The 27,974-nt window shown below is 43.0% G+C and overlaps 1 protein-coding gene across 1 annotated transcript in view; it reads right to left on the bottom strand.

Annotated features, from left to right (window-relative positions):
* CUX1 (cut like homeobox 1) overlaps positions 1–27,974 on the bottom strand; it is a 443,218-nt gene that overhangs the window by 112,684 nt on the left and 302,560 nt on the right. Inside the window, 3 exon segments of the mRNA XM_077480526.1 lie at positions 894–1,082; positions 3,559–3,663; positions 9,664–9,712. Coding sequence (XP_077336652.1) covers positions 894–1,082; positions 3,559–3,663; positions 9,664–9,712 — 343 coding nt within the window.

Below are 27,974 nucleotides of genomic sequence, written 5' to 3'. Positions count from 1 at the left end.
AATAAGATCCGTGTTGTCGGAGTGTGTGGGACCCATCGGACCGTTTCCGTCGGAGTATCCGACGGACCAAGTTTTCCAGCTGGGCTATAAAATTTTCTGACAACATGATCCGATCTGACTTTGTCCGATCATGTGTAGAGAATTCCGATCAGACAAAGTGCCACGCATGCTCAGATCAAATTCCTAGACCAAAGCTATTGGCTACTAGCCTGAACGTAGTCCTGTCCTAATGAAATAACGTCATCACGTTAAGTACGATCGGATTTTCTGACAACTTTGTCCGACCGTGTGTATGCAACAGTTTCCGACAAAATCTGTCAGACAAAATCCGTCGGACAAAATCCGACGGATTTGGTTGTCGGAATGTCCGACCGTGTGTACAAGGGCTAAGAGGGTAATTCCTTTAACTTGGGGAGATTTCCACAAACTTTCTGTTACATCCCCTGGGCAAAGAAGTGAAGGGAAATTTCTCCATTGATGCACAACAGCAAAAGAAAAAAAAAATAACCACGTGTTTTATACATCAAAAATCCAGGACAAGTAGGCGGGTATCATTAAAGCAGATTTTGCAGTGAAATGCCAGGTCCATTTTATTGCACAAAACTCCCATCACATGGCAAAATTCTCCATCATGCTTGGAAAAAAAAAAAAAGTGCAAAGAACGTATATATTTATTTTTCTTACGGGCATGATGAATCATTTGGATATGGGGTAGAGGGCCTAAAGCAATAAGAGGATATTGAATTCTAATGTAAGGTCTGCTTTAAGTATATCTTCAATATGCTAGTCCATATAAAGCAAACTTTAAATCAGTTGGGTAATAGATTTCAGACTTGTATAGTGCAGAAAAATAAAAATCTTCCTATACCTTAGCTGTATATAAAACTGCATACCTTAAGATTGTTGTTCTTGGTGTTAAGCTGCTGCTCAAGTTGCGATATTTGAGTAGCAGAGTTTTCTCGAAGTTTAGTAAGACTGGCCTGTAACCTCTGCACATCTTCCACAAGTTGGGCAATTTCCCTCTCCTTTGCTGTAAGTTCAACCTCCATATTGGAGCGTGCCGCGCCCTCCAGCGCCTGTTCCTGTGTAAGGGTAAGTATGCATTCAGGGTTGCCACCAAATAAACACCAACACAACAAACTATACCAAACATGCAGCATGTGCTCACAAACATTAAATAACTTTCATGTATGTATTTATGCATCACAACTCTTCAAACTGTTAAACATTTTTGTGACTCCTTTAATAGAACATTAATTCAATCTATATTTAGCAGGGGGAATTTTAATATTCAAAAAGAAAACAGAAGGTGGCCGATGCAGACAGTTGGCTAAAGACTGCTCACAGCAGTAACCTGCTAATAAGATGAAAGTGTTAATATTAAAACTATTATACACTGTAACAGGCTTTAGTGTGGAATGTCCGATTATTGCACATACGGTAATGTATATTCACTGACTTACATACATAACATACATAACCCACATAGAGGTAAATGTAGACGTAATGTGTGCATAACAGAGCCATACTCCTCACTGCAAGGTGCTGCATTGATTTAATGTGCTGCCATAGCTCTAGTCTAATTAAAAATCCCAAGTCTAATTAAACATCCCAAGCACAGTTTTAAAATAGGAAGATGCTGAACTGACTTAATATGACAAATTAAAGCAGAACTCAAAGAAAAACTTTTTTTTTTTTCATTTTGGATAGAGCAAATAAGGGTTAAAACCCCTGTCAGTTTTTATGCTCATCTGGGTTCTATTGGGGAGATTTACCTTCACTTTCTGTCGCATAGCCAAACAGGAAGTGAGAGGCAATTCCTGCAAATCAAGGAAATCAATTGAGCCTGCCACAATAACCATAACAATGTCCCAATTATAGAAGGCTTCCCCTCTATTAAGATTCTGGGGAAAACCCAAAATTTGGGATTTTCAATACTTTCACTATTGATGATAAAGGTAAACAGGACAAATAGAGATTACATCTCCCTAATAGGAGGCAACAAAAACTGCAAAGTTCAGAAAATAAAGTTTGATTTACTAAGGCAGCTTAGTAAACTCATTCATTCATTCAGTGAAAAATGAATTCATACTGGCTGACGAGCGATGCCTCATGCTCCCATGGCTTAGAACTCATTCACACCACATAAGTTGAGTTGATCTTCAAAGATCAATGCATACTCAACTGCAAGGCACCAAGAAAACAATTGTTTTGTATGTGCTCCGATTGTACCTCTGCATTGCAGTACAAAAAAATTTTGAACCTCACTTCATGGCAGCACCATCCTACTGCACCACAGCTGTAGCATTTTACAAAGTTAAGTAAAAAAGGTAAATAAATATTACCTTGGCCTGTAACAACTAAGGTACCTCCGCTGCACAGCGAGTGTGATTGAGCTTTTAATGAATAGGCAACCCTTAAAGTGCAGCTGTCATAAAAAAAATATGGGGGATGCCATTGCCGACCTCCTCTTGAAAGTTCTATTTGCCAGCAAACGTCTGGCAACAGACATCTCTGTAAATAAGATCTTTCTATATAGCGCATATTTCTAGCAAACATGAACAGGCTAAGTTTGCAACTCCCTATGCTGTGTGCATCAATAGAAACACACAGCCCCATAGCCTAGGGTGGCAAAGCATTCCCCTGCCAGACTGCACTATTTGCTTTTAACTCTTTCCTGTGAAGACTGGAAGTAGGAGCCAGCATCTAAACTACAGATGCTTGGATAGGAACTTCAACAAATGGTTTCATGAGGATTTTTTTTTATTTTATGGTGCTCAGTGCTGCTGAGTTTAATACTACTTTAATTTGCGGAGGGGCGCCGGACTAATGAGTTTCTATTAGGTCCGTAAATATTTTACAAGCATGTGATTAGAGCCTGAGGCTCTAATTGGCTTGTTTTCGGTTGTCCTCAGGGAACAGAACACTGCGCCCCGAACCCTCCCACGTTTGATTTTAGCGAATCAATATTGACCATCGTGTCACTTCCAGTTTCTGGCTTCTCTTCCCAATCAGGAGGCTGAAGATTTGGAACCCGGAAAGAAGACTAGGTTAACGCGGAAACCACAGGGTATCAGGGGAGCTGTGACCACTGGAGGGCTCCGTTTGTAAGCAAGTCTCACGGCTTCCTCTGGTGAGTGCAGACCTGGAGGGGTTTTTGTTGTTCTCTCCCCCCCCCCGCCAAAAATTGTTAGCACCAGCCGCCACTGGTAGATAGCAATACAGGACTATTTGGTTAAGTTGGATTTTTATGGGCTTGTGCTGCTTGCCCTATTAGCGCCATTAATGTATTGAATTTTTATGCATGCCTATACTTCCATTGAGTAGATTTTCCTTTATTCGATAATGTAAAAAAATAAAAAAAATAAAACCGTGCGACTTTTACAGAGACAGGAAGCGAGAGTAAATCTCCCAAAGAAGGACACAGGCAAAAAAAAAAAAATGTAATCTTCTCCCCTCTATAAAAGAATTATAAAAAAGCATTGGCCTCAACAAGACATGAAAGCATATTTTATAGAAGATTAGTATGTGCACAGAATAATTAATTGCGTTACTCACGGTATCGGGCGGTTTCTGCATTTGTGGGGCATGCTGTAGAGAATTGTTGAGTGATGAGAGCTGTTCCTTTAAGGCCTCTGCCTCTCTCTGCGCCACCTCTGCTCTCTGAAGGGAGGAAGAAAATAAAAAAGGTGAAGAGAGAAATACATTCATTTTAACAACTGACAATTAATCTCAGAACATTCATCAATTCATGCCCGACTGACTATAATTGATTTTCCTAAACACTCAACCTAATAAATGTTAGGAGGGGGGAAAGAGAAAAAAAAATAAAAAAATCATGGAAAGTGATGGATTTTTATTTTAAACAGTACAAGGAAGAAATAATTGAGCGATTATGACAGTAATTTAACGCTAGAAGCAAGGAATCCCCTGCTGCTGTTAATGCTGCAGCCCACTGAATTTATCAGGCTGAATAAATATGAGGAGAAATGGAATCTTTTTTATTCAATTTATTTCTATACTCACGCCGAGAATGATTTCATTTTAGAATTACTCGTGGGAATGACTCATAGAGGGAGACACGGTTGGAACCTTTTAATCTGGTAGGGACGGAATTTCTGTATCAGATTTGGACATCCTGCAACTGGTGGTGAGGGGGTTAAAGGGAATTTGGAAGGCTATAAATATCTGGAGTTGCCGTTGCAGACTTGCTTTTGAAGGCTTTTTTTTTTTTTTCATTTCTGATCCTGGCTTTACCACGTAGTGAATCACTGGACCGGAATAAGAATTTACACATTAGATGTGCCAACACCTGATGTGCCTATCCTTGAAGAAGGTTAGTAATTCACCAAATAAAGTTTTATGCCGCATACACACGATCGGATTTTCTGACAACAACAAACAAAAGCTTGTTGTCGGAAAAACCCACCATGTGTAGGCGCCAACGGACATCTTCCGTCGGAATTTACGACAAACAAAATTTGAGATCCGGATCTCAAATTTTTCCAACAATAAAATCTGTTCTTGTAAATTCCGATCGTGTGTACACAATTCCGACAAAGTTCCACGCATGCTCTGAATCAAGTACAAGACGGAAGCGCTCGGTCTGGTAAACCTAATGTTCGTAATGGAGATCACACATTCGCCACGCTGCAAATTTTGAAATCTTTTAATGCAGCGCATTCTCTTCTTCTTTATAATGCTAGAATAATGAAGTTGTTTTTCTGTTCATATTCACACAGAGTTCTGCAAAAATGATTTCTTTATTTAGCACAAACTGCAGAACAGCAATGATCGGAAAAGCACGAGGCTGAAAAGCGCAAATCATCTCTGACCAAACTTCTACTAAACAAGAGATTGGCAGAAGGAGCCCAAAGGGTGGCGCACTGGCTATTGAACTTCCCTTTTCTAGTGTTGTCGTACGTGTTGTACGCCACCTCGTTCTTGATGTTAGGAATTTCCGACAAGATTCGTGTGTATGCAAGACAAGTTTGAGCCAACATCAGTCGGAAAAAAAAAACATGGATTTTGTTGTTGGAATGTGTGATCATTAGTCTGTCCAAAAGTGAGACCTAAGTATTGGATGGACCAGAGCAGGCTGGGTCAGGCCCTTACACCTTAGATGTCCTGGATACACCAACAGAGGGACCTCTCTCCCATAATTCCCGGCTCCATTTCTGTCCGACTGGGGGTTTTGTGTGTTCACTGCTACCTTCTCATGTTCCATTACCTCTTGTTAAATTTTCTATAGTATTAAATATATAAACACAATCCTAAAATAGCAGTAGAATCCCCTCATAATGGCTAGAATAGATGTGCAAAGCCAGTACAGTAATACCTCAGATTGCGAGTAACGCTGTTTACGAGCGTTTCGCAATACGAGCGATTATGTTTTAAAAATCCTGACTGTTTGCGAACATTGTCTCCCAAAACTAGCAGGATTCAAGCCTCTGGGTTGTGCAGTACTGCATTTGGCCATAGGGGTGGGGGTGCCGGTGACACTCTGAGCCGTTCCGAAGCATCCGAGCAGCTCCAAGTGTTTCCAAATGTCTATCCGAGTTTCCATTTTTACCTATGGGGAAACTCGCTTTGATATACGAGTGCTTAGGATTACAAGCATTCTTCTGGAACAAATTATGCTTGTAATCCAAGGTACCACTGTAATTCAAACAAACAATCTCAATTCCCCAGAGATATACAGCATAATAAGTAGACTGACTCAAGTAAGGAAGAATAAAGGACGATAACCCCAAAGCCTGCACTTTTTTGCGAGGCAGTTAAATTGGTGGGTTTAGTTCCACTTTAAAGTGAAAAAAAAAGTAAATTTTTTTTTTAATAGTTTTAATAAAAGCAAGCCAATGTGTTGACAAATTATGGTTGTGTACCTACGAATAGAAGACATTTTCTATAAAACAACATTTTTTGAAATGGTACTTTACAGCAACTGTGCAGTATTATTAATGTTGTTTTTAAGCACCAGGGTTGTAGGGTATGTTCATTTTTTTGTAGCTCAGATTTATCCAGTAAACAAAACTGAAGACACACCTGTCCATGGTTTTCACTAAGCTACATGACAGCTAACATTTTAGAAGCTTCCTGTGACGATAATAAAGGAAGGGACCTCATTTTCTGCTACATGGATATTTAAAAAAAGTTTAGAAGTTAAAGTTAGAAGTTTGGTTTTAAAAAAAATAAACATTCATACTTGCCTAGATGGAAGTAGCATTGATCCAATGCTGCATCTGGGCGGCACAGTGGTGTAGTGGTTAGCACTTTCACCTAGAAGAAGGGCCGCTGGTTCGAATTCCAACCACAACACTACCTGCCTGGAGTTTGCATGTTCTCCCTGTGCCTGCGTGGGTTTCCTCCGGATACTCCAGTTTCCTCCCACACTCCAAAGACATGCTGGTAGGTTAATTGGATCCTGTCTAAATTGTCCCTAGTATGTATGAATGTGAGTTAGGGACCTTAGATTGTAAGCTCCTTGAGGGTAGGGACTGATGTGAATGTACAATGTATATGTAAAGCGCTGTGTAAATTGATGGCGTTATATAAGTAACTGAAATAAATAAAAATAATCTGTCCTGCACCAGCTATATGACAGAGAACTGAGTGATTTAAGACCATTGATCGCTCAGTTCTTGTTCTTCAGGCTGCAGAGAGCTGGTGACTGTGGATCATTGGCCCTCCAGCGCTCACTGGAGCAGTGGGCTGTGGAAGGGTAGGACAGTTGGCAAGTATGTGGAACTGATCCCCCTGCAGAGCAGCCAGCAGCCCTTCAAGGGGATCCACAATAGACATAAGGCAGTACAGCCCCCCTTCTCAGCAGCTGCCTGGGCCTCCCTTTTGAACTGATGGGTCCCAGGCCCAGTATAGGAGAACCTGACCTCAGCCGACAGCAGGCTAACGGGTAACGGGTCACAGAAGTGCAGAACAAACTGCACTCCTGTAAACCCCAGGAGAAGTACAAAGAATAGAGCTTTGGCTATATTTTTTATTATTGAAACAACTGAATTTGTTTTGGGCAGAGTTGAGGTGAACCACCTATGTGTAAACCTATAAAAATTATACACGGCAACTTTATTCTACTACACATTGCATAGAAAACTGTGTCTCTTGTCTGGCAGATGATGGATATTGTGCATTTCAAATGCTGCTTAAATAAGGCATTATTTCATATTTGTGCCAACTTTACATTGTAGCATGAGCTCCTCCACTGTCATTTCTTATTTGATGCTTTATGTGTAAAAGGCATACATGTACGGAATATACATAAGCCAACTTTCCCCCAAATTAAGAGCAGAAAAAACTATTCAAACATGTGACCTGCTCCATCAGATTTAACAATCAACTTCAAAAAAGAGGAGCTCATTGGCATGCAGCAAAAGCACAAGCAGACGAAGAAGGGGATTGCCAGGAGAACGTCATAACTCCAGTTTTCCCATTGCAGCTACACAGTACACTTATTTACCAAATACACCAAGCAATCCTTCTATAAAACCAAAAGGAAATATTTGGGTATAGTTCTCAACTAAATTAAATGTTATATCTAGTTCTATTAACTGGTTTTTGGTAAAAAATAAAGCTGTTCCCCTACCAAAATGATTCAACTTTTGGAAAGTTTAGGGGGAGCATTAAAACTTTTTCTGTTTTTATTGCTTTCAGTGACTTCAGTCCAAGGAATTCTCATCACTTACTGTGTGGTCCATGGCAAGGTAACCTTGCAACAGGGAAACAGACAGCAGTAAAATAGTTTTTTCTTTAGAAAATCAGGCAAGAGTCAAAACTTCTAATTTCCTCTGTGGTCCTCAAACAGGAATTACAGGGAAATCTCCACAGAGAATTTGAGTTTTACACGTCAAAGTGGATTTTGGCATACTGACCAGGACTGGTGAGTTGCATGACCTCATGAACAACATAACTGGGCTTCACTGCATCCCCGTCATACAAACTGCTGCTACATGCAGCAATTTTAGAATCCATAATGACTGTGTCACAAGGAAGCCAGCAGTCCACATTCATAACAGTAGAAGGAAGAAGGAATACATTTGTAAATTATGAAAAATGTGATGCACAGAAAGTTCCATGTGATCTTACGGTAAGGCTTCATACACACAGGTGCTCCGCCTTTGCCAATATTTGATTTAGGCCTCATGCACACAGGAGGTTTCGCCATATCTCCTAGAAGCCTTTCCCACTGGCAGCAGCGTTATGGCAGAGAAAAACGCCTGACCCTTGTAAACGTGTCTAACATTATTTGTCTAACACTTTTACAAGCCTTTAGGTGCGTTTACAGGCCTTAAGCACTTGGGCATTAATTCCTTGATCAGAATAATAATTTATTATGGCCCTTGAAATTAAAGTGGTAGTATAGGCAAAGGGCATAATGAGCACTACATGCTCATTATGAAATATTTACCTTAGAACGAGGCGTCGGTATCTCACCCGATCCACGCCGAGGAAGCTGACATTTTGCCTTGGCATGTCTTCCGGGTTTTCGTGTGGGAGACTTCTTTTCGGCAAGGTCCGGCGACTGCCGGACTTTCAGCCGGGGATGCGCTGCTGAAGTCAGCGGCTCATTGCAAGGGGAATATCTCCTAAACCATACAGGTTTAGGAGATATTCTTTTTACCTACAGGTAAGCCTTATTATAGGCTTACCTGTAGGTAAAAGTAAAAAAAAAAAGGACTATACAACCACTTTAACTAGTGCTCAAGAGCTAATTACAGCTAGCATGCCTTAGCACAAATTAGGCGCGATGATAAGCGTCAAGTTTTTTTTCTGCCAAAACTCTGCTGCTCCTAGACACACTGGCAGTGTGTTTTTTTTTTCCTGCCTCTAAAAGCCCTTTCCACCAAACCCCTATGTGTGCATGAAAACATAAGCTAAAATGCAGGGGAATTTAGAGATGGCGGGCAGACACCCCTAGAAGCAGCTGCCTTAGAGTTGCTGTTTAAAGCCAGTGAATTTATTTTGCACATAATTAGAGACAGACTCCATTTCTTATTAATGCATCCTCTGTATATGACACTGGCAGTAAGTTTTTGTTGATCCCATAAATAAAGAAAAAAAACATGCACGGCAGAATAATTCTAATTCAAAAAGTTCATGTTCATTGTCTACATCACCACGCTACAGCATAAAAATCCATTCAAGGAATGCCCAAATCCAAGTTCTTTTCAGCGAGATCATACACTCCCAGAAGATGTGCTTAATCAAAACGTCATGTACAATGCTAGGCTGCCAAAAGACCTTGGTTAGAACTACAAATCCTTCTTGGATAAACGCAAGTGCGTGTTTGCCAAAGCAGAGGCAAATAACTCCGGTCTAGAATCCATTCCAGGACCAATTGCTCAGCATGTTATTATGGTGTGTATTAGAGAGCATTTAACACTGTGATCATTTCATAATGACATTTCAATACCATTTTATTCCAATATGTCATTATTATAACCCATACTGCATTCCGTTCTTCAAACATACTCACATCCTACAGAGTAGAGAACCAAAGACTAATGAACAATAGACAATATATATCGTGAACTGTACATGCTGTAGTTGGCATCTGGGCAGCTATATTTTTCAAAATTTTAGCTAGAACAGGGGTTTTACATCAGTTTGATATTCTTCTTCATCTGTTAATAAAATGTTATAGCATTTTACCTGATTGGCTCTTTCAAGGTCGGTCATAATCATCTCAATCTCATCAGCTCTGTAGACAAAGAAAAAAAAATACATTACTAAGAAACATAATACTAATTCTATCAAAACAAGTAAACAATAAAGGGCAGTTTTATTTAAATATTCACAGTACACACCATGTTACTGCTTTCCAAGGCAACAGTGATATTGATAAGAATCCAGCTTGCTAATCCTCCAAAAACATCACTGGTGTCCCTTACTGTCAGATCACAAGGGCTTCAGTTTTTACATTTAGGCCCCATTCACACCTGAGCGTTTTGTAGCTTGAAGCCTGAAACTACAAAACGCTGGAGGGGAAAAAATCTATTATTCTCAATGGAGATGGTTCACATCTCCACTCATAGTTGCCTGAAGCCGAACGCCTGAAGCTCAAACAAGTTCTGGACCCATTTTTGTCTCTTGAATCGGGCAGATTTGGGCGTTTTTTTTTCTTTTTACATTGGTGACCTTTTTCCCTGCAGAAAATCGTGGCAAAACGCCGTAAAAGGACGCAAAATCGCGCTAAAATCATGTGATTTTCTGCCTGAAAATGCTACGCTCAAGTGTGAATGGGGCCGAACAGTGTGTGCAGCAAGCTTTTGCAAAGCACTTGCATAGCTTTCGGCTACCTTTGAGCAGCTTTATTGAAGCCTATAACCACCTCCAGTCTGGGCCAATTCTAACAGACATTCTACATGTAAAAAAAACATTGTTGCGATAAAACGAAGTACATTTTTCAAGCAGAAGTCCTAGAGAATAAAATCGTGGCTGATGCATATTTTTATATTTGCACAGTGGTTTTTCAAACACAAAATAGTTTTGCAAGAAAAACACTTTAATTAACAAAAACAATATAATACCCAATTGTTTGGTACAATATAAAAAATGAGGTTATGCCAAGTAAATAGATACCAAACATATCATGCCTTAAAATTGTGTACTCGGGGCGTGGCCAAGCGCATGGAGGAGAAGGACGTGTGAGAGCTCAGCTCCCGCTCCATTGCACCCACCGGCACACAGCGCCGCCAGACCGCACCGACCCGAACATCTCCATGAGCAGGAGAGGAGGCACCAACACCCCCCGCACCTCGGGGACCCAGAAAACCGGGGACATCGGCAGTTTTTTCCCCTCGAGGGGACCGAACAACAAGGCCGCGCCGGAATCCAAGATGGCGGCGACCCGCTCGGCAGCAGCACATGCGGCGCACGCCGCATCTAAGGTACAGGCCTCTCGACCCCCCTCGCCTCGGTCCTCTCCCGGATCCCCGGAGCGGCATAGTGGGAGCCCTGACAGCCCAGCACACTCAAGGAGCCCTTCCCCGGCCCCTGGCACACAACATGGAGGCTGGGACATGGAGAGCTACATTAAAGCTCTCCCAACTAAGAGAGACATTGAAGCATATATCAGCAGGCTAGAGAGGTCATATCAGAGGGAGATTAAGGACTTGCGCCAGGACATAGGCCACCGCATGGAGGACATTGAGATTCATGTGGAAGAGTCAGCACTTAGACTCAAAGAACACGACCACGTCCTGCAGCAGCATACCAATCAAATTCAGCACTTGCTCTATGGTCTCGACGACCAGGAGAACAGAAGTCGCCGCAACAATATCCGCATCCGCGGTATCCCTGAAGCGATTGAAAACAAAGATCTAATGTCAGCCGCCTCCATTATGTTTAACCAGTTGCTGAACAAACCCAAAGAAACCCCGATCGAAATTGATAGGATTCACAGGTCCCTTGGCCCTCGCAACCCTAATCCTGCACACCCTAGAGACGTCATCTGCCGCGTCCATTTCTTCAACGTCAAAGCTGAAATAATGCATGCTGCCCGCACACAAGACTCCATCCTGTTTAATGGGTCACCGGTCATGCTCCTGACGGATCTATCAAAGCAGACGCTGCTGATGAGGAAAGCCCTGAAGCCAGTAACGGATGCTTTGCATGCTAAACAGATCAAGTTTCGATGGGGGTTCCCGTTCCACCTTTTTGCATCCCATGATGGTAAATCTGCCACCTTTCGCACATTGGGAGATCTACCCAACTTTCTTGGCACCTTTGAACTACCTCAAATCAGGATTCCGGACTGGCCACTAACGGCCGTCACCCCTGGCCTACCTACCACTTCAGCCTGGGTTACACAAACCAAGAAGAAGAGGTCCCGCTCCCGTACCACCAAATCCCCTCCCGGATGAACGCATTGAGTACCACTGATAAGTGGTTGTATGACTTCCACATCTCTGTCTCTATGTCTCTTTTGAGACATATGCCTCAGGTTATCCCCCTGCACTTTGTGACTTGAAAGTCCTTCACTCGACCCCTTTCCTGCTCTTATTTGCTCTTATTTTATTTCATCTTATTTTATCTCATTGTTTTTTTTTTGGTGTGGATCAATCCCCACCACTCCTCCCCCTAGCTATACGTTTTACGAGCTTCTTCTGTTGATATGAGCTCTCATGGTTTTGGATCTGTATTATGTTACGCTATTCAGGTGTAGGGGTGGAGGGTGGGGGGACGGTTCATTGGGTCTTTGTACTGTCTAAACAGATCTGTATGTCATTTGGTAAGCTTTTTCACACTCTTTAGATTCAATATGGTGAATGGTAAATGACTATATGCTAGACCCACTTGATCTCTCCATTGATACAGATGACGTGCACTTTTTCTGCCCCTCCGGATGGAAGGCTGCCTTGTTGGCTAGCCCATTGTTAACTTCTGCACACGCCATCGTATGATCCCTACATATATAGACGCTGTGTGCTACATATCAGCTTATCCAGTTTCACAGTTAACTACAGTTGGGGCGGAGCCCTTGAGTTCAGCTTGACCGCGTATCCCCACGTTAGGGTGTACAGAGTCGATTTCTGACTTTGTTACGGTTGTACCTGTTAGTTTTTCACTGTAGTGCTCATAGATTTAACCCCCCTATGGACACTAGAGGGAGTTTTCTCCCTATAACTTTACATCCTCAGCTTCCTAGAAAGCATTGCATCACGCTGTTGCAGGAATTAATTTCCCACCCTCTTTTGCACTTAGCACCCCAGGCTCCTCTGGAGGAGCACACACGAATTTTCCTACTTCAGCGCTCTGATCTTCTTCTTCCCTATCCATCCTTGACCTCCCCTTCTTCCCTTTTCCCCTTCACCTTTGTTGCACAGCCTACCAGTACACTCGCCTACTCAGTAGCATTCAGTAGCACCCAGGAACATTCCTCCCACCTCTCCATTCAATGGCCGCAGCTCTAGACCTTAAGTTTTCCTCTCTTAATTGCAGAGGCTTTAACACCCCGGAAAAGCGTAGACAGATTCTACACCACTTTCATAAGGCCGGATCGCAGGTTCTTTTACTACAAGAGACTCACTTTCGATCCGACAAGATACCTCCCATTCCAGATAGACACTACACGACCTGGTTCCACAGCACGAACCCCCTAGCAAGATCCAAAGGGGTTTCGATTGCTTTTCATCGTTCCTTTACACCACAAGTACTCGAAAGTGTCATAGACCCAAAAGGGCGGTTTTTATTTTTGAAATTGCAGTATCTACAAAATGTACTAACTGTTGCCAATATTTATCTTCCTAATCAGAACCAACTTCAGTTCCTCTGCTCCGTGACTGCGCGCCTTAAATCTTTCCGGACTCCTAACCTGATCCTAGGAGGTGACTTAAATGTTCCCCTTGTGCCGAGACTGGACTCCTCTACCGGTAAGTCTCACCTATCACCCACCTCACTTAACAAAATCAGGGCTGCCCTAGCTGACATGTCTCTAGTAGATACCTGGAGATTGCTACACCCCTCAGATAGGGACTATACCTACTTCTCCCCTGCACACAACTCTTACAGTAGGATAGATTACATCCTTCTAAGCCAAAACCTACTGGACTTTGAACCTCAATGCGAGATTGGGATGCGACTATGGTCGGATCACGCTCCGGTACATTTGACACTTGGGAAGCTTCCTCGCTGCCCCCGTCGGGGTACGTGGAGGCTGAACGACAACTTACTGACTGACACGGTGTGTGTAGCGGCAATCTCTCAAGCGATCACAGATTTCACCAAAGACCATGCCCAGGACGAGACTAGTAATATGACTAAGTGGGAAGCCCTGAAATGCGTTATTCGCGGGATTTTTATCCAACACGGATCTAGATTGAAGCGAGCTCGTACAGAGGAGGTACACCGGCTTTTCTCTCAGATAGCTCTCCTAGAGACCTCCCATAAACGTTCTTTAGACACTCGGACTTTGGCGGAGCTCTCTAACGCACGGCGGGAATTGCTTCAGATATTTTCAGATAGATCACTAACCGCATACCATAAGGGCCGCCATACCCACTACTCACAGGCTAACAAATGCGGAAAACACTTAGCACGAGTTATCCACCCTAGACAACAGAGACAAACCATCCCTTGCATCTTATCGGCTGCTCAGCAGAAGAGGTTCAGGAACTCCGAGATTGTTTCGGAGTTCAGGGACTTCTACTCCTCCCTCTATAATCTTCCCCCCTCGGGTGCCTCGAACCCCACTTCAACGCCCGACTTAAACTGCTACATTCAGGACACTGCCTTGCCCTCTATTCCCTTAACTGATAGAGCTGATTTGGAGCTACCCCTGTCCACTTCTGATTTTCTGACAGCGATTAAAGACCTAAAGAATGGCAAAAGCCCCGGCCCTGACGGTTACTCCCCACAGTTCTATAAAACATTTGCACACCAACTCGCCCCGATTTTGGCCAAAACATTCGAGGACATAGATGATGCACATCCCCTCTCACTCCAAATTCTCCAGGCACAGATAGTTGTTATACCCAAACCGGGTAAGGACCACATGCAATGTGGAAATTATAGGCCCATATCCCTACTGAACGTAGACCTCAAGCTTTACTCCAAAATCTTGGCAACACGTCTCGCTCCCCTACTCCCCTCCATCATTCATAACGACCAAGTGGGCTTTGTCCCGGGCCGAGAAGCTAGGGATAACACCACTAAGACTTTACATCTCATTTCATACGCCAAATCCCACAATATCCCTACCCTTCTACTAGCCTGCGATGCCGAAAAGGCGTTTGATAGGGTGAGCTGGAAGTTCCTCCAGGCCTCCCTGCAACAGATAGGCTTAGGCCCGCGAATGCTCTCTAAAATCATGGCCCTATATACGAGCCCATCTGCCAAAGTCTTAGCTAATGGAGAATCGTCGGGGGCTTTCGGAATCCGGAACGGCACCAGGCAGGGATGCCCGTTGTCGCCACTCCTGTTCGCAATTGTTGTAGAACATCTGGCTCAAGCCATCCGAAACAATCCCTCCATTCATGGGATCAACACCCCCTCGGCTCCCCGCAAGCTGTCACTCTATGCAGATGATCTGCTCTTATATATCACTCAACCCCGCATTAGTCTTCCAGCCATCCTAGAGGAGCTTGCCCGGTTTGGCACTCATAGTAACTTTAAACTTAACCTAAACAAGACGGAAGCTTTAAATATCTCTTTACCCCCGAAAGATCTGGACTTTGTTCGGGAGCGGTTCTCCTTTAAATGGCAACCACGCTCGATCAAATATCTTGGGACAGAGATTCCTTCAGCTGATCATGACGTATATACCCTAAACTTTAGCCCATTGCTGACTTCTATCAGACGTTCCCTCGAGAGCTGGCACAACCTCAAGCTCTCCTGGTGGGGGAGAATGAGTGTTATTAAAATGGATATCCTCCCGAAGGCATTATATTTATTTCAGGCTCTTCCCATTCTTTTACCGGGGACTTTCTTTCGGACGCTACGAGCTTTGGTAAACAAGTTCCTCTGGCAACACCAACCTCCCAGACTTAAGCATAAGATTTTATGTGCCCCCAAACTTAGGGGGGGTACGGGCCTCCCGGACTTCCAACTATATCATACATCAGCGGTATTTTCCCGACTTCTAGACTGGTTTCCGCAATCGAACATCAAACCTTCCACCTCAGTTGAGCAGGACATGGCAGGGGTGGACCTGCGTGCCCTGCTATGGGGGTATAACACCAGATATCGCACGATGCAGGGGCTCTCCCCCTTAACGAGGGCGGCCCTTACATTGTGGTACACTAAAGCTACTCCTTATGCCTTATCCACAGATCCCAGCCCATTAACGCCCCTGTTTGATAATCTGGCCCTCTCCTCCATAGCAGCTAAAACGTCCTGCGGGAACTACAAGCGTGACAGTTGGCCGACAGCAAACCAGTTTGTCCACCCCACCACTGGACATTTCCGTCCTCCCTCTGACTCACAAGCAGCCACCTCTTCGGACTGGTTGACCACGATTTCCTTAAACCAGCTATGCAGAGACCTTCACCTCTCGGGCAAAACACACAGACCACTCACGTTGTTTGAGGATCTCTGCAAACTAGCCCAAACCCCCAGACACACTCTGTCATTAATTTACAAAGATGTTCAATCTCGCTCATACGACGCCCTCCCGACCTATACGAGTAAATGGTCTAGAGACCTGAATTTAGATATCACCCCAACACAGTGGACTACCTCCTTCACCCACACGCATCACTCCTCTAGGTCAGGGTTTTCCCAAGAGAAGAACTATAAATTGCTCTCGAGGTGGTACAGGGTCCCGGTCTCGGTGCACAGGATGTTCCCTTCAACCACAAACATGTGTTGGCGCTGTCACGAAGCACAAGGTTCTTATATTCACATGTGGTGGGACTGCGATAAGGTTCGCCCATTTTGGAATAAAATATATGAAATCTATAATGAGGTATATCAGACCACGTTGCCTCCTTCGCCTTTGTCTGCTCTTCTATCCATTCTCCCAGGGACAATTCGGTCCCAGAAAGGTAGTCTTTTAAGATTCTTTCTTTCAGCAGCCCGTCACACCATTTCCCTGTGCTGGAAGAGGGAATCCGCTCCCTCTATTTCAACTTGGGTGGATAACATTAATGACATCATGCTCATGGAGGAATTGCAGGCGAAGGCGGATGATACTTATGATAAGTTTACTATGCTATGGTCTGTCTGGCGGCATCACTCTCAAAAGGAAATATTTCTTAACAATCTTAAACTCACTTGAACAATCCTTCTGCCATGACTGAGCAGAGAGTGGTGGCGCCGGGAGAGCCACAGGTAACACCGGAAGAACATACATAATTGTTTCCACAACTGAAACTAGGCGACTGTGGTGCTTTTATCCTTCACATAAACCAAGTATTTTGATACATGTGTTGATCATTTCGTTTCCACTAAATGAATCTGCTGTGCACTCCCCCCTTTCCCCCTCACCTGTCTTCTTTTCTTTCCCATCTTCCTCTCCCCATCTCCCTGTAGTACTTACCTTCTCCCCCCCCCCCCTCCCTTGATCTATCGTGTTTAACAATGTGCATTAGTAGTCGTTGTTGGTGACATGAGTTATATGCCTACTCATTATCAGGTACACTATGTTATCCCACCTGGCATATAGTCGTACACAAGTTTTCAATATTAACTTTGTAACCTTACCCTTCCCCATCCCCCCTTCCCCTCCCCTCCTACCTACCCTTGGGTTATACAGCATACTATGTCCATCTACTTGGACATGTTATACGCTCAGGAAAATGTTTGCAACTTTCTGCACTGTTAATCGCGTTTAAATGTTCATACGCTAAGTACCATCTGAGTGGTTGTAATTGTTTACCACTACCCCCCATTTCCCCCCCCCTTTTTCTCTATTCTGTACCCTTAATTATTTTTACTGCAAAATGATTAATAAAATATATATTCAGCCTTAAAATTGTGTACTCCTGTGGAACGGCACCTAAAAATCCCCCTAGGTGACGCTTTATAAGCCTTTACAGGTTGCCAGTTACACAGGAGGTCTGGCACTAAGATTATTGCCTTGGTTCTGACTTTCGTGGAAAAACCTCACGTGTAGTGCGATCGCAGTTTATGCATGCGGGACCTACATGCGTCTAAATTTGCATGTGAGAACTTTTTTTCATCATTATTTATAACAAGCCGGTAACTACTTGAAACAGAAACCAAGAGTGTTGAAATCCTTGTTGCTTCCATTTTCTGACATCACACTGTGTTCTGGGAGGCAGATGCTGCTGGTCACATCCTTACTTGGCTCCCCGAGAGCCCAGAAAAAGCGTCGGGGGGGGGGGGGGGTGGCCCGTTTCCGTTGCCTGTAAAAGTAATCCCAGTGGCTCTCTAGCTGCTAGGATTACTTTTGCATTGAAGGCAATCACTGGCTCTAAAAAAAAAAATATCACCCTTCCCATCCACAGATGTACAGATGGAAAGTGGTTAAAGCACTATTTAGCTCTAGTATGGGAAGTGTAGGTAAACTCTAACAATGAACTTCCCTTATTTGGTCCCTTCTGAGTTTTTATGCCTTTGAAATGAATTAGTTGCATATGTTTAAAAAGTGTAAAAAAAACTTTTGATCCCGTTAGAAATTTAGAGCTATCCTGCTCACTCTGCGTATGGCTTATAATGGAGTCTAACGAGCCCTTCCAAGTTCTTAGCTTGTACTACAAAACAATTCCTTCTATGTTGTGGAGATGAAAAGAGGGAGGAATTCTGTAGTGTAGCAAAATACAACTGAGCAGAGATAACACCACTTCCTTCAGTCATAATCCAGGAAAGGCACTGTGTTGTCAGCCCACAACAGGAAATTAGGAACTAAGTGCAATTCCTGCAGATTAATAGATATTATACTGTACTTGTAAGATCTTTAAATGATTCCCTGATGTACACACTAACCACAAATCAGAAGGGTTTAGTAGACTTTAGTGCTACTTTAAGCTGGTTAAAAAGCCTGCTAGCCACATGTTTAAAGGGACAGTCATTAACTGACAATTGTCAGTTAAAGCAACACAGTGCCGAATGGCAAAAAGTGCACTGGACAGGAAGGGAGTAAAATCTTCCAAGGCTGAAGCGCTTAAAGACTTCAACAGAAAGCTTAAGAAAAATTAAATGAAGGATGTAAAGAATATATAAAAATAAAAATATAACAGGAGGTGCTGGAACGAACATAAGCAGATTGGAACACCCAAAACTCCCAGGTAGACAGGAACAGTCAGAAATGATAGCAGGGAAATCAAACTACAGTTGGGAGTATCCAAGACATACAAGAACCCAGGTGCTGACTGATGTTCTATAACAGTGGTCCCTAACCTTTTTGGCACTGGGGACCGGCTGTGTGGATGAAAATTGTGGCAAGGACCGGGGGGGGGGGGGGGGGGTGTCATGATTTTTCACGGGCAATGGCTGGTGTTAGTGATTCAATCATCATGGTACCATGCTTGATATGGTGTTGGGGTGATTGAAGCACATTATTTATATTATTACATTGCAGTAATAAATGAAATAGTTCAACTCGCCATACTGTAGAATCAGTGGGAGCCCTGAGTGTGTCACTTGCCACTGTCGCCTGCTACTAGATGTGCATAGTCACTTGCCACGCTGCCTGTCACCAGATGCGGAATGTCACTTGCCACATCACCTGCCACACTGCCTGCCACCTGCCACGTTGCCTGTCACCAGATGTGGAGTGAATGGAGCGCCCCTTGTGCTATGTCAGGCAGACAGCTGAGGGTGTGAACTACAAGTCCCAGCACACCTCACCTGTACTCCCACACACAGCTCACCTGTCACTGATGACGTCACATCTCTGTGGGATCGCCCCTCTGGATGTTGTAGGGTGTCTCTCTCCTCATGTTGCAGCTGGTCTCATCTGGCAGAGTGAGGGTCTGGGACTCCTTCGGGCTGTCAGTCCCTGGCTCCACCCTTCTGCCATTTATGATTAGCTGTCGGGGGGGAAATCGGGCAATCTGCGCCTCTGAACAAGGAATCTAAGTTTTTACACACGAGGCGTTGCAGGAGAGCGGCGATGTGGGGCAGGCAGGGTAGTATGAGATGATGTCATCTCTCTGCTCCCTGCTGCAACTCCGACACTGAGACAGAGCACTGGCTTTGAGGGCAGAAGAGCGGTGATGCTGAGGGGGTGGAGAGAGATGATATCATCTCTGCTTGCCCGCCCGCTTCTTCCATGCACCCAGCGCTCTCATGCCGGTAGCCCAGCATGTCTCTTGCGGCCGCCCGCACCCGTGGCCCACCTGCAGAAGGGTCACGGCCTGGTAGGGGACCGGGGGTTGATGACCCCTGTTCTATAATATAGAAATGCTAAAAAGTGTAATGGAAATTTGTAAGTTCTGTATATAATTGTATTGTATTTTATATGTGTTGCACACTGCCCCCACTGTGCACATGGCACTTATAATATTTTCAGAACATGTTTACATTCTTTCGAGTCCTGATTAGAATTAGCCTGCCTATGTAACGCCCCTTGTTACCATAAACGTACAATTGTAATATTAATGTGATACCTACGTAATCATGTGTATAAAAAGTAACCTTCAAAGGCGTCATAATAAAGGAGAACAGTTATTTGGAAAGACGCTGAGTGTATCTTTTGTGTCTGTTACCTACTGTATTAGTTATTAATTTGGAACCACTAATCAATATGAGGATAGGAGTTGCCTATCTATAAAATATCGAAGTCAAAAGTTTCATAGAGGTTGTGAAAAAGTTATCCTTATGGCTTTAATAGTTTCAGGAGTATAAAAGTTCCACCATTTCACAAAAAACAGGAACCAATAGAATGAATTAAGCACCCCAAGACTACCTGGAATTAATTGCAGCCAAAATATAAACGGACACTATTTTAGTTACCAAGAGATGAGCACAGCATTCACTTCGATAGATCTTTCCTGTGCAGGCTAATTACAACTGTTTACATTCCAGATCTCTTGTTTAAGAAGAGCTGTTCTCTTCAAAACAGCTCCTAATTATAGATTGGCACTGTAAATATGAATTCATCTTAATCCCTAAACGTGTAAATATTTTTACGGATACTTCTTGTTGAAAGCAGAACTTGTTGTATCAGCGCTTTAAATGATTTTCACTTGAATAAACACTTTAGCGATATGTCATTCTCCTTAATAACAGCCAATATTGTGCCCTATTTTGGTCAGCGTTGAAGAGATCACAGCATCTCAGCATAGATGACGTCTAATTTTAATACAACACATACCCAGGTTACCTGGCCACCCTGTATTACAGTAAACATCTCCTGCCTGCTATTGCTGATCGCCTTCCCATCATGCTCTATGCCTGGCAGTCATTAGCGCCTGCTGGCTTCCATACTTTCTGGACCAAGAAAGTTAGAAATTCAGAGCTGCACACTTATATAAAGACAAAAATCCACACATCAATACAAAACCTGTATTTGGAGGCCAAGCCAACATGTTTCGCCCCACCCATGATTAAGCCTAGCGGTCTGGGTGAAACGTGTTGGACGGTTGCCTGGATGGAGCCCGTGCTGAGGCTTTTCACCTACAGCTTTTGTAGTAATGTGTGGCTTATAGGTATTTTCTCATTTTGTATTGGTATTGCCAGAGCTGGGATGAGCTCGGTCCTCGCCTGCACTCCTAGAGACTTATCGTAGAAAAGAACCCATATGGAGCCTCGTTCAGCAAACGCAATTTGGTATTGGTTCACAGCTGCATACTTGTTCTGGATTACTGACTTGAATAACTGAAGTTAGAGGGTTAGTATGGCAGCAAGAGGCATGAGAAGTTAGCAATGTCAGCCTCCATGTTTTCCATAATAAATTTTTAATTTAAACCTCATCTTCTCCTTACTGGCCCCAGCCTGTGACTAGACAGTGAAAGGACAAGCATCAGGCTGAAGAGCTTATATCTCTGTCACTTTGATCTCTCCTCCCATCATGATGTCAGTTGTTAGAACATGAGCACTACAACACAACTGATGTGTCCTTGCGCAGTTTCTCCATCTACCAGTCTGAGCTCTGTTGTACAGGAATTTCAAAAGGCTGGTGTCAAGTTCAGGTGCGTAAAATTGCTTGCATTTGGAAATACATTAGTGTATTAATAAATAACCTAGCTTGATTAACTTGTCTCCTTTAGATCATCCTAGAGTACAGCTTCAAATTAAATGTATTTTTGTTTTTTAGAAAAATGTGTAAATAAAACAGATTTGCTTGATGTAAATAAGCATATCAATCTATGTTAACATTTTTTAAAAATACCTCGTTTCGAAGTATAATTTGGATTATGTGCAATGGAGAAGAAATATTTGATCGTTAAAAACTTTCTGCTGTGCAACACAATAGCTGGGCTTTACTGCTCCTTCTCGCACTGCTAGACATTGCGCTGGTTGATTCATTGAATATAATGGTCTCTGTGGGTGGCTGATGTCTAATTTTAACAATAGTTAAATAAAGCCAGCCACAGATATCGAATCTAGGCTGAATCAGCAGGAACTGGCTGAGATTCGATCTATAGGCCAGCTAGTTGTAGTGAAGTTGATCCATTGATCAACTTCAGTATAATCAGCCTGTCGGATTACTTGTATGCGATCACTGCTGGCAGCTATTGTCGCCAGCAGTGACTATTGTGTTCTGCCGGCAGGGAAGGCTCCCGCACTCAGAACACAATAGTGTTGTAGAAGGGATTTCCCAATCAACACGAACTGTGCCGATGGGGGAATCAAACAATTTTTTTTCCTTCCACCTGTGTTGGAAGGAAAGAACATTGCTTACTCTATGGGCTACTTGGGAGAGTAATCACACTGAGCCACTGGGACTTCTCACTTGTGGGAAACCTAAAATTCTCAAAAATTTTTAAACATTTTAACAGCTTCCGCCCTGGAAGAATTTACCCCCTTCCCGACCAGAGCATTTTTTGAGATTCGGCACTGCGTCACTTTAACTGACAACTGTGCAGTCGTGCGACGTTGCACCCAAACAAAATTGATGTCCTTTTTTCCCCACAAATAGAGCTTTATTTTGGTGATATGTGATCTCTGCAATTTTTATTTTTTGCGCTATAAACAAAAAAAGAGCGACCATTTTTCAAAAAAAGCAATATATATTTTTTAGTTTTTTTTTGCTATAATAAATATCCCCCAAAAATATATAAAAAAGTAATTTTTTCCTCAGTTTATGCAGATATGTATTCTTCTACATATTTTTGGTAAAAAAAAAAACTATAAAAAAAATCGTAATAAGCGTATATTGATTAGTTTGCGCAAAAGTTATAGCGTCTACAATATATGGGATAGTTTTATGGCATTTTTATTATTTAATTTAATTTAAGTAATGGCGGCAATCTGCGATTTTTATCGGGACTGTGACATTATGGCGGCCACATCAGAAACTTTTGACACTATTTTGGGACCATTGTCATTTATACAGCGATCAGTGCTATAAAAATGCCCTGATTACTGTATAAATGACACTTGCAGGGAAGGGGTTAACCACCAGGGGGTGATGAAGGGGTTAAGTGCGTCCTAGGGAGTGATTCCAACTGTGGGGGGGGGGGGGCTTGCACTCACATGACAGGGAGCAGTGATCTCTGTCATGTCACAAGGTAGAACAGGAAATGCCTCGTTTACATAGGCACTTCCCCGCTCTGCGACATGATCGCCGGGAGACCGGCGGACATAGAGTCCACGGGTCCCGCGGGCACGGTCGCGATGTACACGGCAGTGCGCGCGCCAGCTCGTCCCACCATTTTAAGGGAACGTACAGGTAAGCCCATTTGCCCACCACTGCCATTGCGCCGATGTATATCGACATGCAGTGGTCGGCAAGTGGTGAATACAGTTTTAGAAAGCTTGTTATTGGGTATGGATGAACATATACACATATATGGGGTGACAACATTTGCTCATTACATTTCCAAGCTCTTCTTCCTGTGTAGTAGTACTACACAATGGGGGGGGGGATTTATCAACACTGGAGCAGATAGAATCTGGAGCAGTTCTGCATGGCAACCAATCAGTTTCTATCTTTCATTTTCAAAGCTTAATTGAACAAGCCTGAATACAGAAGCTGATTGATTGCCGTGCACAACTGTTCCAGATTCTGGCTGCTCCAGTTTTGTTAAATTGCCACCAATGGCTGTGTTTCTCCATTCCTCTTTCTCAGTGTAAGCCTATGAAGGAGGTAGAACCCATCTAAAAACAACATCTTTTTTTTTTTATAATCTTTTTTATTTTTTTATTTTTTATTTGATAATCTCAGCAGTCATCACACAGGAATACTAATCACATTCCCTGAAATACAGATGAACACTAGAGGGAGCACTGCAGCAAGTCAACACAAAACACACAATTCATCTGTTTTACGGTCTGCATCCCCACAGATATCAAATTGGGAGCAGTGGCTGTGTCTGTGTGGCCGCTGTGTCTCAAATGACATTATGACCCCAGTCACACTTGTGCGACTCGTCGTGCAACTTTGGACAAAGTCACATGACAAGTCATACCCCATGTTTTCCAATGATAACCATTCATATATGTGTGACCTAAAGTTGTAGCAACTTCAAAGTAGTTCTTCCACTACTTTGTTTGACTTTCATGCAGCTTGAGGGCCATGTTAACCCTCAAAGGTTTCATGAAAGTTGTAACTGAATGTTTTACATGCAGCAGTGGGTCTGACTTTGAAGAGGGACAAGTCACATCCAAGTTGCACCCATCCAAAGCTGCGTCAAAGTTGCACTCCAAAATAGAGCAACTTTGGAGTTGTACCAGTGTGAATTGAGCCTAACAGGTCTGCCTACACACAGAGGCGTGCAACACTTGTTCATCCCGTGCAGGCAAACACAGCCCTTTCAGGGGTGTACGCTTAAAGTGTTACTAAACCCACAAAAGTAAAATCAGTCTGTATATGCAATAAAGCATGCTTGGTATATTCAATGTGGAACCTAAGGGGTTAATCCTCTGCATTGTGTAAAAAGGCTGTTTGATCCCATCTCATTTGATACTCCCCTCCTTCCACTGTCCCTAATAATTTCCTGATAGCAGAGTTACTGGAGTCAGGCTGCACATGCTCAGTTTGGTGTGTATTGCTAGAGAGTTTTTTTTTCTCTTGGGAGGATGCATGTGATCAGCCCAGGGCCAATCAACACTGTCCAGGCAGAGGGTCAGGGTTCTTGCAGACTTATAAGGCGAGTCAGAAAACTCCTCCAACAAGCTTTAACTAGTGTTTAGCTGGACACTGATAGAAGTCACAAGACTGCTATAACTGCTGCTGAAAAATGTTGTACCCATTTAAAAGTCAGCAGCTACAAAAAGTGTAGCAACACACTCACCTGTCTGAAGCCTCGCTCCTCTCCCCCTCCTCTCTGAGGCGCCGGCATTCTAACTGTGGGCGCCCGGCTGTGGCTTCACATGTGACATGTCCCAGAAGATTGTAGGGAGGGAGGGGGGGGGGGAACAAGGTGAACTTCCTTCCGGTGCCACAGAGCCAGGGGAAGAAAGTGGAAGCTGGGTACCCGTGAAAAAGTTTCCACGTTTTTACGGGCACCATCAGTGCAGCCTATGTGTGCCCATGAGTGCTGCATATAAATGCCTCATCAGTGCCACCTCATCAGTGCCAATCAGTACTGCCTCATCACTGCCCATAGGTCAGAGAAAACTTACTTATTTACAATTTTTTGTAACAGAAACAAAGAAAAACTATTTTCTTTTTTAAAATCTTCTATCTTTTTTACCCCAGTGGTGATCAAATTCCACCAAAAAAAACTATTTGTGGGGGCAAAAAAAAAAAAAGATAAAAATTTTGTTTGGGTGCAACATCGCATGACCGCAAAATCATCAATCGGAATGCGATAGCGCTAAAAGCTGAAAATTGGTCTAGGCAGAAAGGTGTATAACTGCCCTGTATTGAAGTGGTTAAGCTGTAGTAATTACGTTTGGAAGTTGGAAATAAAAAGAGGGTAGAGAAACGCTGCTAAACGCTAAGGTGGCTAAGCATGTATTAACCACTTCAGCCCCGGACCATTTGGCTGGCCAAAGACCAGAGCACTTTTTGCGATTCGCCACTGCGCCGATTTAACTGACAATTGCGCGATCGTGCAACATGGCTTCCAGACAAAATTGACGTCATCTTTTCCTCACAAATAGAGCTTTCTTTTGATGGTATTTAATCACCTCTGAGGTTTTTATTTTTTGTGCTATAAACAAAAAAATAGCAACAATTTTGAAAAAAAAAAAAAAAAAAAGCAAAATTTTTACTTTTTGCTATAATACATATCCCCCAAAAATATATAAAATGTTTTTTTTCTCTCTCAGTTTAGGCCGATATGTATTATTCTACATATTTTTGATAAAAAATAAAAATAAATTTGCAGTAAGCGTTTATTGATTGGTTTGCGCAAAAGTTATAGCGTCTACAAAATAGGGGATTACTAGTAATGGCGGCGATCAGCGATTTTTATCGTGACTGCAACATTATGGCGGACGGATTGGACTCCTTTGGCACTATTTTGGGACCATTCACATTTATACAGCATCAGTTCGCCTGCAATGCAGCGTCTTAAAGGGCAACGTACAGGTACATTAATATGCCTGTCTGTGGCATTCTGCTGACGTGAGGCAGTTGGCAAGGGGTTAACACCAATGCAAAACGCTTCTAAAAGCAAATTTTTACAGCCGCCTTTTCCTGGCGTTGGTACTGGCTTTGCTTTTTTTTTTTTTTTTTTTAACGCCCTGGATGCATGAGGCCAAATGCTTAAATTGTTTCATTGGGTATAGTTAGTTATAGTTTCATTAGATACAATTAATGGTCGTCCTTCAGTATAACAGACTCTCATAATACCCCGCACCCCAGATATATTGATCCATATTTTAGGTATTAGCGGTTCGCATGCCTTCACTTGATAATGAATGTGAAAAAATGGGCCGAGCAGTGCTGACTGACATTCTGCAGACCAAAGAGTACTGTATTTCATACAATAGGAGGGGTTTGGGTAGACGAGACAGACTCAGGCTTCAAAGCAAGTCATAGTGAATAGATGGTGGAGAGAGTGACAGTACCAAAGTCTGGCCATTGAAAAATAAGGCAAAATTAAAATGGACAAAAATTAGCTTTTTCCTATTTGACTGACGTACGATTGTAAACCATCGGTGCTCTATCACACAGTATCATATTCTATGTACAATGCAATTCACTCTTATCTTTATATGATAACAGTGCTATTAGCTTCATTTCCATTTGACACAGCAATTTATGATGAGGCTATAAAAATGGTTGTGGTTACATTTCTATTCAGGAAATGTGAATGTGCGTGATATGCTAACATTGAGCAAAGGTGTTTAAGTGTGCTCATGCAAGACCAAAGTAGAAGCATATGGTACATTCTCTAGATCCAAAGAGAAAATACATGATTTGCCTATCTGCAATACATTATTTGATGAGACTGTCACCTGGGATTTCTTGGCAGGAACTTGCTGGCCTTGTTGGAGGGCAATGTAAGCCCACCTCAGTTAGCCCTTCGGCAACCATAAAAAACACCACCAGCCTAATTTATTCATGTTTTGGGAAAATCAATGGAGGATTTAGGAGATTATATTGTCATTAATGTCTGTGTCTTCACTGGGGAGATTTCCCCATGTACCTGGCCAAGTGACATGGTTTTCAAGGTACAGGAAAGGAAGTAATGAGAATTCTCTTTAACGCGAACAAAGAAAGTAACAAACATGGGTGCAAAGGTATTTTTTTTTTTTTTTTTTTTACACAACTTTCCACAGCTCCTCACCCCCCCCCCCCCCCCCTAAATCTTTACTTGGGTCCATTATCAATCTACTGCTGTGGCCAGCTTAACTTCTCTCCTCTTTCTTCACTCACAAACTTCACTGAGAGCAGTGGGAACTATTGGCTCTTGCTGCTGTCAGTCAAATCAAGTGAGGAAGGTGCAGGGGGCGGGGGACGAGCCAGGCTGTGTATGTCCATAGCACATCTGCTCCCATTGCAAGTGACCTGCAATGGGAGCAGACACACAAGAGGAGAGAACAGAGGTGGTGTGGAACCCCAGAAGTGCAGGATCGGGCTGCTCTTTGCAATACCACTGTTTTAAGGTGGCACTTTTCTCCTCATTTCTGCCCTTGCGTTACCAATACAGGAAGTAAGGAGAAATCTTTCCATAGGGGCTCACAGACTGCAATAAAATTCCTCTGACTCTAAACCCTTTGCGATTTCCAAAATGTAAAAGGTCTGGGGTTAAAGTTGGGTTTTAAAATTAAACTCACAGACATTTTATTGAATTACTGTTTCCCTGATGTCTAAATTAACAAAACTAGACACAACTGACAGGGAAGCGGGGTCTACATTTTCATGGTGCTCCAGGCAGCGCTGTGTCTAGGAATGCTCTTGGTTCACCACAGTCCTTCACTGTTCTCCTCTTCTAAAATTTCTTCAGCAGTGCTTCACATTGTTCCTGTGGGAGAAAATGCTTGGTGATCGTATCTGT

The sequence above is a fragment of the Lithobates pipiens genome, unplaced genomic scaffold (assembly GCF_037356315.1).
Source record: "Lithobates pipiens isolate NorthernLeopardFrog02 unplaced genomic scaffold, aLitPip1_a1.2 Scaffold_16, whole genome shotgun sequence".
Lineage (NCBI taxonomy): Eukaryota > Metazoa > Chordata > Amphibia > Anura > Ranidae > Lithobates > Lithobates pipiens.
The sequence above is the reverse complement of the archived record's forward strand: the minus strand, read 5'-3'. Positions and strand labels throughout refer to the sequence as shown.